The sequence below is a fragment of the Neofelis nebulosa genome, chromosome 18 (genome assembly GCF_028018385.1).
Source record: "Neofelis nebulosa isolate mNeoNeb1 chromosome 18, mNeoNeb1.pri, whole genome shotgun sequence".
NCBI lineage: Eukaryota > Metazoa > Chordata > Mammalia > Carnivora > Felidae > Neofelis > Neofelis nebulosa.
The window spans coordinates 33,143,706-33,162,334 of record NC_080799.1 but is presented as its reverse complement, the minus strand read 5'-3'; the positions used below and the strand labels follow the sequence as shown (position 1 = coordinate 33,162,334).

At 43.4% G+C, this 18,629-nt stretch overlaps 1 protein-coding gene across 4 annotated transcripts in view; it reads right to left on the bottom strand.

The window, feature by feature from the left end:
- Nucleotides 1–18,629, bottom strand: part of PARN (poly(A)-specific ribonuclease) — a 166,839-nt gene that overhangs the window by 104,610 nt on the left and 43,600 nt on the right. For all 4 annotated transcript variants that reach the window (XM_058711541.1, XM_058711544.1, XM_058711542.1 and 1 more), the window contains 2 exons: nt 3,652–3,707; nt 2,171–2,257 (listed from right to left, as the gene is read on the bottom strand). In XM_058711541.1, the coding sequence (XP_058567524.1) occupies nt 2,171–2,257; nt 3,652–3,707 (143 nt within the window). The remainder of the gene's footprint in view (nt 1–2,170; nt 2,258–3,651; nt 3,708–18,629) is intronic.

Sequence of the window (18,629 nt, the reverse complement as noted above, 5' to 3'; positions counted from 1 at the left end):
ATGCTAAATGCCTTCCACGAATTAGCTCATTTAGTCCTTGTGAAATGCTGAATACAGTAAGTGGCATCATCAGCATCTCCGGTTAGGACACAGACACACAGAGAGATTATCTGCCCAGTATCACACAACTCATTTGTTTTTAAGTAAAACGAAAACAGGGGCGCTTGGATGGCTCAGTCAAGTTAAGCGTCTGACTTAGGCTCAGGTCATGATGTCACAGTTCATGGGTTCCAGCCCCACATCAGGCTCCAAGATGGCAGTGCAAAACCTGCTTGGGATTCTCTCTCACCTTCTCTCTGCCCCTCTCCCACCCAGGCTTTTTTGCTCTCTCAAAATAAATTAACTTAAAAAGAAAAAACTGAGGGGCACTTAGGTGGCTCGGTTGGTTGAGTGTCCAACTCTTGATTTTGGCTCACATCATGATCTCAGTGTTGATGGGTTCAAGCCCCGCATTGGGCTCTGCACTGACAGCGTGGAGCCTGCTTGGGATTCTCTCTCTCCCTTTCTCTCTGTCCTTCCCCTGCTTGTGCTCTCTCTCTCTCAAATACATAAATACACTTTAAAAAAAATGTTAAAAAAAAAAAAAGAAAACAAAATTCTCCAGTGAGCTTTCTACTTAATTTACCCAATTAAAGGTTGACTAAATAGGGTAAGCACTTCGCAATTCGAGAAAGAACGGCAACAACATCAAAAGCTCTCAAAACAAATTAGCCATGAAATTCAATTGCATTTCCAGATCTGTATTGAAATTAACAAGCAAGACCAGAATTTCAGACATCATTGAGACTGGCTGCAAAGACTGGGAAACATACCTTGTTTCGCTTACGTTTCTAAAAGTTAAGTCTGTAAAGTGTTTTGCTTATAAAATCTAATACATATATGCTTATTTTAGGAAATACAGAAAAGCATAAAGAAGCCTATCTCACAGTCAGCAATGGGGCGCCTGGTTCGCTCAGTCAGCTGAGCGTCTGACTCTCGATTTCAACCCAGGTCATGATCCCAGGGTCGTGGGATCGAGCCCTGTGTTGGACCCCCACTCTGAGCATGGAGCCTCCTTAAGATCTTCTCTCTCTCCATGAGCCCCGTTTCGGGTAAGCTCGATCCCTGCTTGGGGCAAGAAACATGAGCCCTGACTTTCTCTCTCTCTCTGTCTCTCTGTCCCTCATGGGATTCATTCTCTCTCTCTCTCTCTCTCTCTCTCTCTCTCTCTCTCTCTGCCCCTTGCTCACTTGTGCCCTCTCTCTCTCTCAAAAAAAAAAAAAAGATTCTTTCTCTCCCTCTGCCCCTCCCTGCTCCTGCTCACACTTTCTCTGTCTAAAAAAATAAAAAATAAAAAAACTCAAAACAGTCAGTGGTAATAGCATGAAGCTTCCTTTCAGTCTGATTTCTATATAAAGTGTTAACAAAAAAAGTTATATAGGAATCCTACTTTGTACCTGCTTTTTACACGAAATGTTAAAATATAAACACTTTACCATCTTTTAATAAACTCTTCAGATATTCTTTACATGGCTACATTTTAGAGGATATTAGCCCAGTGAAAAGGTACATAAACATTAACAGTCTTAGTATTGGCCATTTAGATTTCGTGCTGCCTTTACCTAAAATTTCAAAAGAGAACAGCTTAAATATTTCACTGGTTAAAGAGGAACTGCTGAAGACTTCAGAAGGGTCATTATAAACCCTCATCAGAAGACTGTTCGATTCCACCTATCACCTGACCTGATAAAACGGTGCCCTACCGCCCTCATAACTCCTATCTCGGTCTCTTAAACATCTGTGTTCATGTGCTTGGACTATTCAGTGTCAAGCCGTGACGTGCCCTTATGAAACAGACGTTCTCTCTGAATTTAATCTTAAACATGATTTATCCTCTGCCTAGATTTATTTTCCATGGTCAGCACTAAGGGCAGTCACAGTAATAGTATCCTGCTTTCCGTGGATTAATAATAGCACTCTATTGTGGGGCGCTATTAAAAGTTCCTCAGGTCACATTAGCACAAAAATAGCAATACATCAAACCCTGAAATACTCCATGAGTGCCACTAAACTCTTGCAGAGCAATACTCTTTCACGTCCGAGCTGAAGCTGTCATATACCTGTGGCCACCTGCACAGACCAAAAACATAGCAAAATCCTAAAAGTACATAGGCACTTGTGATTTACTTACCAAAGGCACTAAAAAGCTGGTAAAGGTCGCTGGTTTTCCATTCTTTGGGGAATGTCACATGGAGAACATGATCGCGTTTTGGTTGCACTAGGAGACAAGTTTTGGATAAAAGGTTGACAGCTGAAAAGTGAATGATATACCAGTGGTTCTTTAAAGGAACTGCCTCCAAGCTAACTTGAGGAATTGCTGGGAAGGACTCATGATTACCAAACAACTCCTAAAAGTATTCTTTTAGGAACGGCAGCACTCTGCCATCTCACCCTTGACTCGGGCTCTGATACGTTATTGAACCCACAACAATTTGAATCCTGACAATTCTATGCAGACCACAGGAACTCATTAAGTTCCCATGAAAATTATTTAAAGGGGAAAAATAAAAGGTTACTCTGTTCAAGATATTTCACTAAGTGTTTAACCTTCTCCTTTTAATCTAGTTGTCTGCATGTGTAGGTAACGCACCGTCCACATTCAATGGGCTGAGTTTAAGCAGAGGTAGTCCTAGGACTGAACCGCTCTGGCTACTCGTGGCTACAAACCAGGAATGAGGGCACTGAGGTGGCAGAATTCTTGTGACAAGAGTACACCGAAACAGAATTCTGATATGGAATGCAACACCTATGTCCTCTGATCATCACCGCAAGGACTGTTACCATCAGTTACAGTTCTCCCACACCTATATCCAATGGCAGGGATTGAGGCCCATAAACCAAGGTTAGAAAGAGAGCAATGGAGGGGTGCCTGCGGGGCTCAGTTGGTTAAGCGGCCAGCTTCAGCTCAGGTCATGATCTTGCAGTTCGTGAGTTCGAGCCCCACGTCGGGCTCTGTGCTGACACCTCGGAGCCTGGAACCTGCTTCAGATTCTGTGTCTCCCTCTGTCTCTGTCCCTCCCCTGCTAGCGCTTTGTCTCTCTGTCTCTCAAAAATAAATAAATGTTAAAAAATAAAAAATAAATAAAAAATAAAAAAAAAAGAAAGCAATGGAAAAGAAAAGTGGGAAGGTGAGGAGGATGAAGTAGAAAACTAATCTGAAGCAGCAGTAACCACCTCCCTGAAGGACTGGACTTCCAAGGTTTTCAATGAAAAAGGAAAATGAGAAAAAAAAACCCCTACCCAACCAAAAAATATACATACTCAAGTAACTGGAAAATAGAGAACTTATGGTTAGTAACACAGCTAACACATCTCAAAATTTATCATGGGAAATGATGAATTTAGAGTTCTGAGTGAAAACGAAATAATGAAGAGAAGATATACATTTTTCAACATTCAACTCATGCATAAACTGGAAAATGTAACTCAAGAGATGAGTTAATCAAGACCCAAGGGTACCATTACGTTAAGTATAGTATTCATATCCACCACAAAATCACTGCCTATTTTTAAGTAAATAAAGCTCTTTCTTCAGTCGTACTTTTCCTGTTATCCCTTCCAGACCACACACTTACATGTGCAGATGCAAAGAGAAAATACAAATTCACTTACAGTCTGGTCCTTCCAAGTTGAGATAGGGGATATCCATGACTCTCATAAGAAATAACCTACAAAAAGAAAAGAAAAACAGGTAATGGGCTAATTTCTACTGAAAACCCGACATAGGCATCTATTAAATTCTTAAGTAGACACTTCTTAAATATATTACTCCATTTCTAAAATCATTTTAAAAAGCTCTTACAATTCACCTCCAAGATTTTTCTCTAGGACTAAATATTTATCATAAATAGAAAAAAAAAAAAAAACCAACCAACCACCAACCTGTGGCATCCCTCCACCTACAACAGTTACTGGCATTCAGCAGCTGTTCAATAAATATTAGCTACATGGACGAAATTGGTGACCAGAGAGTCAAAAGAAAGTCCTCTGCAGGTCTGCTTGTTAGTTGAGAGAAACTGAGAGAAAACAAGTATCAGAGAATGCTAACGATCTTACCGACTTCTGAACAACTGTCCCCACAAATTATAAAGGGAACTCCTAGGACTGGTGTTTGGAGAACTGAGAATGACAGCAAATATGTCTTGTCTTTTTTTTTACTGAAAACGGAAAGTCACTGGATGAATACCAATACCAATCTTATTGGGTGAATTGCACAGTCTGAAATAAGTGACCATCTTAGAAGCTCATGCCATTACTGTCATTTAAAACATATTAAAAGCACAAAGCGAAACAATCCGTGGTAAAGAAAGCAATCACACTGATACAAAACGTAGAACAGGCATTTTATGTATACTTTCCGAAACAGATACAAAGGCACTCAAAAAAGCATATTTGTAACTTACAACTCTCTGTAATGCATTTAATTTTTTTATTTGCAAGATTATGGACAAAATATCAGGCATTCCGTTGTTTGTAAGATTTTAATAAGCTTTGCTTAGATGACAATACATGGTATGTTTCTGGTGGAGACTGCATTATACAGCAAATTAAAAAGGCAATCCAAGAGCCCAACAAGCAATTAGTTTGGCTTCAGTGACCCACAATTAAGGCATATTATTCAGGCATTCAAACGCCAAGCAGGGCATGATCTAGTTTACAAATGGAACCATCAGTATAAATAACACTGTTTGGTTAATGCCAGAAAAAACAAAGCCATGGTACTCTGTGGTTTAAGAACTTGTTGCCTGGCCTACAATTTAATAAACCAAATCCTATGGCTAAGAAACCAATTTTATTTTTAGTTCACTAATTTAGGCTCAAGCATATACTATTCTGGTTCTGGGGGCCGTTTTTGGTTTTGTTTTTTTTAGTTTTTATTTATTTATTTTGAGAGAGAAAGAGAGAGAACGTGAGCAGGGGAGGGGCAGAGAGAGAGAGACAGAGACAGAGACAGAGAGAGAGAGGGAATCCCAAGCAGTCTCTGCACTGTCAGCATGGAGCCTGATGCGGGGCTTGAACTCACAAACCATGAGATCATGACCTCAGCCAAAGACAGACGCTTAACCGACTGAGCCCCCCAGGCGCCCTTGGGAGCCGTTTTACCCAATTCAATCAACACTACCTGGGACCCCAGAAGACACTATCGCACAGAGCACCCGTCACAAAGGAGTCTGTCACTGATGGCAGCTATTACTACTACTGCCGACCAGAACCTATGAAGTTACTCCTGGGTGAGAAGGCTCAATATTTTTATGCTTCATAAAGTTTTCAATTCTCCATTTAGTAAATTTAGAGATAGTCCCCGATTCTAAAAACCAAATTAAAAAAAAAAAAAAAAACCTTAATTTAAAAGTTAATGCAACATAGCAAGCACCATAAAAATAATTTAAAATTTTTACTCTAATTTCAACAGAAGAATAAAAGCTTGAATCAACATGTTCATTGCTACACAAACACCCCAAAAATCAAATGTGACCTTTAGGTTCAATAATACACTGGGCTGTCAGTAAATAATAGCTCATCTTCTCTAACAGCATTAAGTGATCCAAATTAACAATGAAAATTTTTTGCTTAATGTCTATTTATTTTTGAGAGAGCGAGGGCATGAGTAGGGGAAGGGCAGAGACAGGGGGAGACACAGAATCCGAAGCAGGCTCCAGGCTCTGACCTGTCAGTACAGAGCCCGACGTGGGGCTCAAACCCACCAATGGTGAGACCGCGACCTGAGCCGAGGTCAGACGCTTAACTGACTGAGCCACCCAGGTGCCCCCACTATTACTTTTCGAACTTAAAAAATAAACTAAAGGCTAGCAGAACTGGGAGGCCCAGGGGAAATAGCTAGAGACTGCCAGAGACACCTGACTGAAAATGCCACTTAAATCAATCTTGTGCCCCATCTTACCCGTCGTGGAGAGAGGAATATAAAGTAAAATCACATGTCTGAGCAATGAAATTGCTTGATTTCTTTTTTAAAGTATCATTTTGTTTCTAAAATCATGCGACCTCACTAACACACTGAGAAAATCAACGGTGCTATGAATTGCAACAAGAATTATACTTAAAAAGGAGACTTCCCCAATCCCTCTCACCACCTAAGTGTTTCAAACCCTTTTTTGAAAGGTATCTTTCGTCACCCAACATACAGGCTATTTGTTCTCTCATATTTCCTCTGACTGAAATAAATAAAAATCTGTCCTTGGCAAAAACACTCCACAAAGATTTTTTTTTTAAGTTAGTTAATTCCACACTATCTTGTTTGCTTGCTCAACACTTTCACTAAATAGAAACCCCTTTCAAATAAATTATTAATAGCGCTTCTCACTCTTCCCCGATGCCTCCGTGTCTGGGCTTTAGAGAGAAATGAATAGCCCTAAACCCTGGAAGAACACACAAACCAAGTGCGCGTGTGACTTGGCCAAGTGCAACTCTGGAGAAAGCTGTGTCATTGGGAAACCGACCCTAAAAGCGTAGCTGAGCGTCGGTGGAACTGAACCAAAGTCAACTCCCCGGTGGCCCCCCCACCTGTGTGTGCCAGGCTGTCTGCAAGCCACCGCTCTGGTCACATCCCTGCCCTTTTGAAGTAAAAAATTACAACATCTGATTGTACGCTTGCCTCATACAAACTGGCTGTCAAAAGGCCTGAAATGATGTGATCAAAGACTTCACACGGGGGTCATCTGCTTGACAGTGTTCATTCTAACACACGAGACAACGCACTGGGCAGGCAGAAACGCCGGTAAATACGCTCAGGAGTGTTCCTTGGCCGTGAACTGTGCTGAACAATGCTCTTGCCGAAGGCCTTCAGAATCTGCGGGTGTCAAAGACATTTGGACCAACACTTGCACAACATGGTATTTCTATTGTCGAGAAGATTCAAGATGGCTGTAATTGAGTACAGACACAACAGGGCAGAAGTCCTGCCACATCCCTGCAAGCTTTCTGATGAAATATTATTTTAGCACCTACCCTCTAAAAGGGCTGACGCTACTAACTTCATCAAAGGTTAAAATTAAAACTCCTATTTGGTACAATCGCCAATTTTATACCAAGATTCTATTCTAAGAAACCGTAAACTCAAGTTCACATTCTAGATGCTGCAAAACAAAGTTTACCCTTGTGGGCGTCTGTCAGATTTTTAGTGTTCTCCAGTGATTCATGATGCTGTTTATCTCGGCTTTCAAACACGTCTGGAAAGATCCAACAGTAAAGCACAGCAAATTCCAAGGTCTTTTGCTCATCAGACGAGGTAACTTCAGCTCAGCCTCTTTAATGGGCTACCGTGCAGAATGTTTTTATCTCTAAAGTCTCCCATATGCTGCATAGCACTCACGAAAAGCCATCTGCCCATATCCTTTCCAGCCCAGGGCAGTATGACATTGGGACCTAGACTATGTGAGGAGGCTTGCTAGTCACTGAAGAAGCTCATTCCAGGTATAAAACTTCTTAGCAGCCCAGAACCTTGAGTTCTTATCAAAATGGGGTTCCCCAGACCAGCCGTATCAGTACCACCTGGGGACCTGTTAGAAAGGCAAATCCCCGGGCCCTACCGAAGACCTACCGACTCAGAAACTCTACAGACTGAGAACCACCAAGTTGAGAGAACAGGAAAAGAGCATGTTCAATCTCGTGCTAATTGCCGTTAATGATGATTCAGTAATCAACCAGCATAAGAAGGACCAAGAAGCTGTGCCAACGGCTCCAAAAAAGCATCAGTCTTAATGATGTGTGTACATTAAATGAGTCTGGCTTAGAAAAACACAAAACTACCAAAACAAAAACCAAGGAAGCAATGACATAATTCTTCCACCACTCCCTGAGACCAGGAGGTCAACTGTGACCAGCAACTAGCTTCTCTGCAAGAGCTAAACTGCGGGGACATTATTGCTGACAACCGTGGTTCTCATTTTTTAGAAAGGCGCAAAAAGATCACTAATATGACTCTCTTGCCACCTTAAGGCAAAAGTCCCCCCGATTCTGTGAACTGGCTACAGATGAACACCTCTAGCATCACGCATTAAACTTCAGCACTAACGCGGCACCGAAGATTGGCCAACACTTGGCGTGAGTAACATGCCCAACACACGGAATCGGACACCTCTAACCTTATCGAAATTCTCTGACCTCACCAGCAAGTGTCAGACTCTGACTCTGGCAACCACAAAGCACACTGGGCTGCTCAAAGAAGGACACTTAGATTAAAGGTTATTCTTTGATGACACGACAGCTTGCCTTGGACTGTGGCTTCTCTGAACTATCATTCCCTAGTTGTCTGGTGAATAAAAACGGATTGCCAAGCTGATGCCAGTGTTAACCCATTTTGTGCAGCTAAGCTCAAGAAAACAAAGACGGCAGGGGCGCCTGCGTGGCTCAGTCAGTTAAGTATCTGACTTCGGCTCAGGTCATGATCTCAGGGTTTGTGGGTTCAAGCCCCACATCAGGCCCTGTGCTAACAACAGCTCAGAGCCTGGAACTAGTTTCTGTGCTAACAGCTCAGAGCCTGGAACTTGCTTCAGATTCTGTATCTCCCTCTCTCTCTGTCCCTCCCCTGCTCATTGTCTATCTCTCAAAAATCAACGTTAAATTTTTTTTTTTTTTTTTTTTAATTCTTGCTAAAGAAAACAAAGACCTGGGCAGGAGCACCTGGGTGGCCCAGTCGGTTGTGTGTCCAACTTCAGCTCAGGTCATGATCTCATGGGTTTATGAGTTCAAGCCCAGCATCAGGCTCTGTGCTGACACCTCAGAGCCTGGAAACTGCTTTGGATTCTGTGTCTCCCCTTCTCTCCCTGCCCACACCCCCCACCTCAGAAATAAAATAAATAAATATTAGAAAGGAAGGAAGGAAGGAAGGAAGGAAGGAAGGAAGGAAGGAAGAAAGAAAGAAAAAGAAAGAAAGAAATATAGAAAGAAAGAAAGAAAGAGAGAAAGAAAGAAAGAAAGAAAGAAAGAAAGAAAGAAATATAGAAAGAAAGAAAGAAAGAAAGAAAGAAAGAAAGAAAGAAAGAAAGAAAGAAAGAAAGAAAGAAATATAGAAAGAACGAACAAAGAGGGCAAAAGTGATATTCAAAAATGCACGCAAGAAGTCCCAAAGGTGATTCAGGAACACTATTCACAAGAGGCTCAAATCTTGGGGAACTGAAAAGATCATTAGAGTTCTTTGAAATTCTGCATAACCACAACTATGTATAAGATCAGTGATTCTATTTGGAAATGAAAGAAAATATTTAATTCTGCTCCCACAGTAACATGCTTTCCAGGGCTAAATCCAAAGGTAGAGAAAGAAAGCAAATCAGAGCGGTGTGTCAATGGCCACTTTAAGAAGCAACTTGGCAAGGGGCTGCCTGGGTGGCTCAGTGGGTTAAGCGTCTGACTTCAGCTCAGGTCATAATGTCATGGTTTATGGGTCTGAGCCCCACGTCGGGCTCTGTGCTGACAGCTCGGAGCTTGGAGCCTTCTTCGGATTGTGTCACCCTCTCTTTCTGCCCTTCCCCCCACTCACACTCCATCTCTCTCAAAAAAAAAAAAAAAAAAAAAAAAAAGCAACTGGCAAAAAACGGTCATGCCCATCACAGTGCAGGGGACGTGATGACTGACAAGAGGCCCAAACACGAAGGTTAGGTTGTAAGAGGACCATGATACATCCACCTGACGAACCACTGAAAGCCATCTACGTGATGCTGGCCACTGGTTTGAATGTCTTCTGGAAATTCATCACTGTATTTTTTTAAGCCACAAAATTATAAAATGAGTACCGTCTCAATCAGTAAAGAATCATACTGATCTCAATTAGTAAATGAAACAGACACAGAAAACACACTGCTGAGACGTTCTAGAGTGAGGGGATTTTTTTTTTTTTTTTTTTTTTTTTTGGCTGGTGGAATTATGAGTGGGTATTTTGTGTTTCAATGAGACAAAAAAACATGAAGCACCAAGTGCCTGGCCAGAAAGACAAAATGTATTGTTGTACGTTTACCCTATCTCATCTGGTGTCTGCGGGACAGGCAGATAAGTACCAGTCTCATCAGACCAGGAAGGAGGAAGGTTCTTCAAGTTCACTGGCTTCCCTTTGGCCGCCACGGGAACAGAGACAGGACTCAGGCCCAAAGCTTCTCACTACCAGCTCTACAGTAATGCCCACCCGCCTCTGCTGGGTACCCCTCTCACGTGTGGCTTGTAACCTGAGCTGTTTCCAAAGCCTCGATGTGAAATGCTGAGGCTGGAGCCCCAGCAGGAACAAACAGGGACAAGTCACGTTTTTAGTCCTCAGTCGCTACCCAAGCCCCAGGGGAAGCAAGAGCTTCAGACACAAGGTCCCAGAAACATTCTTTTGGTAATGCTCTAATGGCCGATTAAATTATAACCAAGCCCAGACACATAATGAGGCTGCCGTTTGAGCAAGAGCTGCGGGGAGGCTGAAATATCAAGGCAATGGGAAGGAGAGGCCGCAAGGAAAGCCAGGCTGTCAACAGACAAAAAGGACAACCTTCCGGGGCGCCTGGGTGGCGCAGCTGGTTAAGCGTCTGACTCTCGGTTTCGGCTCAGGTCATGATCTCATGGTTTGTGGGTTCGGAGCCCAGCGTCGGGCTCTGTGCTGACAGTGCAGAGCATGCTCGGGATTCTCTCTCTCTCTCTCTCTCTCTGCCCCTCTCCCACTCGCACACACTCTCTCTCTCTCTCAAAATAAATAATATAATCTTCAAAGAAAAGAAAAGGACAATCTTCCCCCGTTTGCAATGCAGGAAGAACTGCTACCATGGGCTGTCTGGGCCTCGGGCTTCCCAGGCACAGCTGCCCCCACGCGTGGTGATCACCCTCAGGAAAACTCTCGAACCGGCACATCCCAGCCTGGGAGACCTATAGGCGCCTGAATACGAGAGTCTGCCTCCTGTAACATCAGAGTCGTACACATAACACCCAGGTCTGAATGATCTGGAAGGATCTCTAATGTTATGGCATGTCTGAATAAAGTACAACAGTACTCATCTGATCCCTGCCCCCACCCCCCGCCACCCCAACAAAAAGAAAAACCTTTAGCCCCCGAACGCCTTGCTCTTTTTTTTTTTTTTTAATTTTTTTTTCAACATTTTTTATTTATTTTTGGGACAGAGAGAGACAGAGCATGAACGGGGGAGGGGCAGAGAGAGAGGGAGACACAGAATCGGAAACAGGCTCCAGGCTCCGAGCCATCAGCCCAGAGCCTGACGCGGGGCTCGAACTCACAGACCGCGAGATCGTGACCTGGCTGAAGTCGGACGCTTAACCGACTGCGCCACCCAGGCGCCCCACGCCTTGCTCTTCTTCCTAGAAACACAGGATTTCATTCGATAAGTTAAACATTTGCGTTTGCTCAAGTGCTTTCTTCCAGACTGCACTTCTGTTCCTAAGAAGCTTTGTCTCAGAAAAGAGCTTTCCAAGTAAAACTGCATTCCCCTCACACCACTGAAGACTGGGATACAGAGATGTGGAGTAAAATCTAATCTCTACACAATGTGAGCAGTGAATTAACTTGAGGCTCGCCCCACGTCCTGAGCCTTCCAAAGGAAAACTGCAACCTTTAACGGCGGCCAGCTCTCCTGTACTTGCAAACGGTCTCGGTATTTCCTTCAGGGCACAGCGGGAAAAGCACTTCATGAGAACCCTGTACCCAAGGGCTCATCATTATACATATTTATGTGCCATAAAAAACTAATCTCATCATCCAGGGTAGGAAGCATGCAGACATCTCTCACAAAACAAGCTCATTTATTTTGCTCGCTAAAGCTCTCGTGTAAAATACGAAGACATCCGCTGGCTGGAAGGGACTGGCTGTGGCATCAGTTATTTTAATTTCACTCGGGCGGGAGGCACCCAATTCTCCATCTATAGTCACTTGATGTTTTGACAAATAGAGCGTTACCCGACATCTGTCCTGAAGCCAACTCATGGCCTTTCTTAAACAGATACAACACTAGAAACAAGGAAGGGGGGTGAGAGCAGCAGCTCATGTGAACAGTCCCCATCAAATGAACCGTATCAAATGGCATCACATAAAAACATTAAACTAAGCATTATACAAAGACGTCGCGCGTGAGGCCTGTGGAAGGGTGGACTGTAAAATGTCACAGGAAACTAGTCCCGCAGAACCCAGGGGTCAAAGTCAACATCTCTTATGATCACTGCTCAGGCCAAACCCCAAGAGAAAAGGAAACCCTTCAAAGATACTGGCACCGTCTCTTACAAAAATGAGCAAACCACCACAGAACTGACTCTTTAGAAACCGCGTGCTGTGGAGGAAGAAACCATTCTTGGGCGAGAACAGACCTGGGTCATCCCCGACTCTGCCATTTCTGAGACCCTGGGCAGACAGTCTTAGTCTTAAAATGCAGACATGACTGGGGGGCCTGGGGGGCCGTCAGTTGAACATCCGACTCGTGATTTTGGCTCAGGTCATGATCTTAGGGTTGTAAGCACTAGGCTCCATGTTGGGTGTGGGGCCTGCTTAAGATTCTCTCTCTTTCTCTCTCTCTGTCTCCTGGCAGCTGGTCAGAGAAGCACATCCTCCAGGTATAAATGTCCCCACGGCAGCGTAGCAGCCCCAGGCTGACCGGGGACCACGATTTGCCAGCCACTGTCCATTTTACACACATTCTCTCATTCTACGCTCACTACAGGCCTATCAAATGAGCAGGAACGTTCTCCGTTGACAGACGAGGAAGCTGAGGCACAGAGAGAGTAAGTAACTTGCCCAAGGTGGCACAGGTTTAAGAAATGGGACTGGGATTCAAATTCAAACCCAGGTACCTGACCACACAGACCACAAGTGCACTGTGCTACCACCCGATATCCCAAAATGAAACAATTCTACTGGAGGAGTTAAACAAGTCTTTTAAAATTTGAGAAGCAAATGGAACCAATTATGCGGACTGTTGTAACAGCCCCAGCCATGCCTTACCAATGGTACAAACTGTGTTGTAACTCTCACTTATGTTAGGACGTCGGAAGTCTCATGGTGGGGGAAATCACTGTAACGCTTCTAATGACAGACTTAATTTATACTCGACCTGAACAGTCAGTAAAGACACATTTGACCCATCAGCCAGGATGCTAAAAACTGAGAGCCAACACAGGGAATCAGAACAGAGCAGGCTCGTCCTCCTGTTATTCCAGCACCTTCTGTATGAGGGAGGGACCACCAGGAAGAGGATAAGCCATCACCTGGCAGGTGATTGGGTAGCACTCTCGAGAGACAAGCAGGGTCTGCACTTCCAAACACTTGTGCCCACGGACAACTCACAAGTGATCCAGCACTCCACGCTGCTCTGTACGAATGGCAGTTGCTAGCAAACGGGGCAAATGAGTGTAGCTCTCCCCACTGTCAGTGAAAGGGCTGGACAGAAAGGACATATTTTGTTTTCCTACAGTCCTTCAGTTCTGAATCTCTCTGATGTTAAGTGTGATGCACACGCATATATTACAAGGGAAAAAACGATGGCACAAAACAGACACTCAGATCAGTGGAACAGAATAGAGAACCCAGAAATGGGCCCACGAACGTATGGCCAACTCATCTTTGAAAAAGCAGGAAAGAATATCCCATGGAATAAAGACTGTCTCTTCAGCAAGTGGTGCTGGGAAAACTGGACAGCGACATGCAGAAGAATGAACCTTACCACTTTCTTACACCAGACACAAAAACTCAAAATAGGTAAAAGACCTAAACGAAAGACAGGAAGCCATTAATATCCTCAAGAAGAAAGCAGGCAAAAACCTCTTTGACCTCAGCCACAGAAACTTCTTACTCAACACGTCTCTGGAGGCAAGGGAAACAAAAGCCAAAATGAACTATTGGGACCTCATCAAAATAAAAAGCTTCTGGGGGCGCCTGGGTGGCGCAGTCGGTTAGGCGTCCGACTTCAGCCAGGTCACGATCTCGCGGTCCGTGAGTTCGAGCCCCGCGTCGGGCTCTGGGCTGATGGCTCAGAGCCTGGAGCCTGTTTCCGCTTCTGTGTCTCCCTCTCTCTCTGCCCCTCCCCCGTTCATGCTCTGTCTCTCTCTGTCCCAAAAATAAATAAAAAACGTTGAAAAAAAAAAATTTAAAAAAATAAATAAATAAAAAAATAAAATAAAAAAAATAAAAAGCTTCTGCACAGTGAAGGAAACAATCAGCAAAACTAAAAGGCAACCGACGGAGTGGGAGAAGATATTTGCAAACGACATATCAGATAAAGGGTTACTATCCAAAATCTGTGGAGAACTTCTCAAACTCAACACCCAAAAAACAAAGAATCCAGTGAAGAAATGGGCAAGAGACATGAATAGACACTTCTCCAAAAAAGACATCCAGATGGCCAACTGACACATGAAAAGATGCTTAACATCACTCATCACCAGTGAAATACAAATCAAAACCACAATGAGATACCACCTCACACCCATCAGAAGGGCTCACATCAACAACTCAGGCAACAACAGATATTGGTGAGGATGCGGGAGAAAGAGGATCTCTTTTGCATTGTTGGTGGGAATGCAAGCTGGTGCAGCCGCTCTGGAAGAGAGTACGAAGCCTCCTCAAAAAAAATTAAAAATAGAGGCGCCTGGGTGGCACAGTCGGTTAAGCGTCCAACTTCAGCCAGATCACGATCTCGCGGTCCATGAGTTCGAGCCCCGCGTCAGGCTCTGGGCTGATGGCTCGGAGCCTGGAGCCTGTTTCCGATTCTGTGTCTCCCTCTCTCTCTGCCCCTCCCCCGTTCATGCTCTGTCTCTCTCTGTCCCAAAAATAAATTAAAAAAAAAAAAATTAAAAATAGAACTATCCTACAACCCAGCAATTGCACTACTAGCTATTTATCCAACGGATACAGGGATGCTGTTTCGAAGGGGGACGTGCACCCCAATGTTTATAGCAGCACTGTCAACAATAGCCAAAGTATGGAAAGAGCCCAAATGTCCATCGATGGACGAATGGATAAAGAAGATGTGGGGGCGCCTGGGTGGCTCAGTCGGTTAAGTGTCCGACTTCGGCTTAGGTAGTGATCTCGCGGTCCATGAGTTCGAGCCCCGCGTTGGGCTCTGTGCTGACAGCTCAGAGCCTGGAGCCTGTTTCAGATTCTGTGCCTCCCTCTCTCTGACCCTCCTCCCCTGTTCATGCTCTGTCTCTCTCTGTCTCAAAAATAAATAAACGTTAAAAAAAAAAATTAAAAAAAAAAAAAAAAAAAGAAGATGTGAGGTGCCTGGGTGGCTCAGTCAGCAGCTAAGCGTCCGACTTTAGCTCAGGTCATGATCTCATAGCTCCTGAGTTTGAGCCCCACATCGGGCTCTGTGCTGACAGCTTGGAGCCTGGAACCTGCTTCGGATTCTGTGTCTCGCTCTCTCCCTGCCCCTAACCCACTCACCTTCTATCTCTGTCTCTCTCAAAAATAAATAAACATTAAAAAAAAATTTTAAAGATATATAGATATAGATATATAGATATATATACATACATACATACACACACAATGGAGTATTACTCAGCAATCAGAAAGAATGGAATCTTGTCATTTGCAACTATGTGGATGAACTAGAGGACATTACGCTAAGCGAAATTAGAGAAAGACAAATATCATATGACTTCACTCATGTGAAGACTTTAAGACACAGAACAGATGAACACAAGGGAAGGGAAGCAAAAATAATATAAAAACAGGAAGGGGGAAAAACATAAGAGACTCAAATATGGAGAATAAACAGAGGGTTACTAGAGGGGCTGCGAGAGGGGGGATGGGCTAAATGAGTAAGGGCGTTAAGGAATCTTAAAGGAATCATTAAGGAATCTTAAACTCCTGAAATCGTGATTGCACTATATGCTAACTAATTTGGATGTAAATTAAAGAAATAAAATTAAATAAATAAGTAGAATAAAAATAATGAATAGAGGTTTTAAACAAAAGGGAAAAAAAACTTGCGGCGAGCACGTGATTGCTTTCCACAGAGGAAATGGGAAAAAACACGGTGTGTTTTATTTCAGGCATCATAATGACCCCTCCCCCTCTACGCTAATCACGTTTACTGGTACCTACACAACCTTTTGCAAAAACTGCTGTATTCACCTGACTAATAGAACTTTAATATAAATGCTCCAAACCAAAGCAAACTTGCTTCCGCCATGGACCAATCTGAAACACTTCCTCACCGCCTGATTTGTCACAGGCAAACACTAAAAGGTGGGTACAAGCAAGAGTGAACACTTTCCTGGGGCACTCAGGTGTCTCGGTCGGTTAAGTGTCTGACTTTCTCAGGTCATGACCTCACGGTTTATGAGTTCGAGCCCCGCGTCGGGCTCTGTGCTGCCAGCTCAGAGCCCGGAGCCCGCTTCAGATCTCTGTCTCCCTCTCTCTCCGCCCCTTCCCCACTCCCACTGTCTCTCTCTCAAAAGTGAATAAACATTCAAAAAAAAAAGAGTGAACACTTTCCATGTGCTCTAATTTTATACCCACATGATAACCAACTTTCTTCTTTATCATGAAACCATTAACACAAAACACATCTACCACCGCATCTCCTTTTCAGATCCCCCAGCGTGCTAAATTCTCTTATGCTTCGAGAAAGGAAAATAATAAATATTGGGCAATGAACTTTAACACCTCATGCAATCTTGGTAACTTCTATGGGAGATGAATAGTTTTATCCCCAATTTACAGGGGAGGAAACAATTTGCCCAAGAGCCTATCACTCCTTCTGGCTTGTCCTCACCTCGAGTGTAGGGACAAAATCCAGCAATGTCATCCCAGGAAGGCCTAGATTTCTAGAGGAATCCTGTTCCTACTCAGGACACTTGTGTCAAGAACAAGACAGCCATCCTCTACAGCAAACTGCAGGCAAGTCTTCCTTTTTAATTCCCTTACTTGCAGAGATTAGCCAAAATAAAAGATTTGCTCATTTCCTTCCTCCTTTTAAGAAATGAGGTCAATAGAAAACAACCTTCCCAAAAACCTTCAGAAAAGGTTATCGAGCGAGAGTTCAACGTACCTTGCAGACACAGATGACTATTAACAAAACCTGAGGCAAAAGCCTGATTTTTGTGCCTTCTGTGGTATGAAAAGAAGTGAAAGCAGAGAGTATTTTTAGCTCTTTCCAGCCTAAAAGGATTTGACCAAAGGATCTTCTCGAAGTTTGGTTTTCCACGCATTGATCAAAACTGACCAAGGTTCTAAAAGGAGGTGAATCACTTCCTGCCCAGAGAGCCTACAACATAAACGAAGGGCACACTCCACACAGCCAATCATCAGCAGTGGTCTGATCCGGACTGCCACTGCTCTACTCCTTTAGGACTTTCCTTCGGTTTCCAACAAAGGAAGGAGAAATGTAGGAGGTGCCCGGGACCATGAAAGAGACAAAATGGCAGCATGCAAAATCCTCACAGGGCGATCTTCTAGACAAATACGGCTCAGAAAGCACCTCACGCTTCGTTCTGTCTCTCTCCAACGCCAGCTGTCTCAGGGAGCGCCCGATAGCTCTCAATAAAAACTTCCCAAGAAGGCATAACTAATGTAGCCAAATGCTAATTCCGAATAATGCAGAAATAGGTGCAGTTTATTTCCCCCTCAAGGTTTACTTTTTAAACATAAATCTGGCGAGAGAGGAACAAAACGTTCTCTGCATATGTAGGCAGTTAGATTTCCATCCAAATTTATGTTAGGACTGTGCAATATTTAGTTAAGCTCACGCTGAGAAAAGCCTGGTGCCAAACAAATAAACTCTCAGAAAAATTTACAGATTTTTCTAAAATCAACCACTTGAGGAAATGTTGATGGCCATTTCTGGATGTTTCTCTACAAGGGTATCTTGAAAAAAATGGCAAAATCAAGGTTAATGTCATAAATCAAACACGCATGGAAGTTAAGAATGAGGTCATTATTAACACAGAAAGAGATGTTCAAAGAAGCAAGTGCTTTTCCCACTTTCTAAATGGGTTGAGAAGGGATGACCGCATTTCATAATGTATGTAAATATAACGTCACTACTTTGTACACCTGAAACTAACACAACGTTGCATACCAATTATTTTTCAAAGAAAAACGGATGACCGTACTTGACCATGCTATTCCAATACACAATAAAAATAGTTCCTATTTTGCATTTCAAATCCTGCTGGACTTTTTTTCCTTCAAAGACGAAGAAAATATTCTTCCTTTACAGATGGGGGGGGAGATGGAGCAAAAAAATCAAGAATTTTCAGTGCAATATCACAGGAGGATTCCTGAATCCTCAACCATTTTTGCTATCCAGCGAGGCTTCAGGAAAAAAATATAAATGAACATTCCAAATTTAAACTGAAACTGTCCTTAGGGCATCTAAGTAGCTCAGTCAGTTAAGTGACCAAATTCGGCTCAGGTCATGATCTCGTGGTTCGTGAGTTCAAGCCCCACGTCAGGCTCTGTGCTGACAGCTCAAGGCCTGGAGCCTGCTTCGGGTTCTGTGTCTCCCTCTCTCTCTGCTCCTCCCCCACTCAGGCTCGTGCATACACGCACACTCTCGCTCTCTCTCTCTCTCAAAATAAATACAAACACGTAAAAAAAATTTTAATGAAATTGTCCAGTTCTTTTGAGTAATAGCCTTGCATATTATCAGCAATAA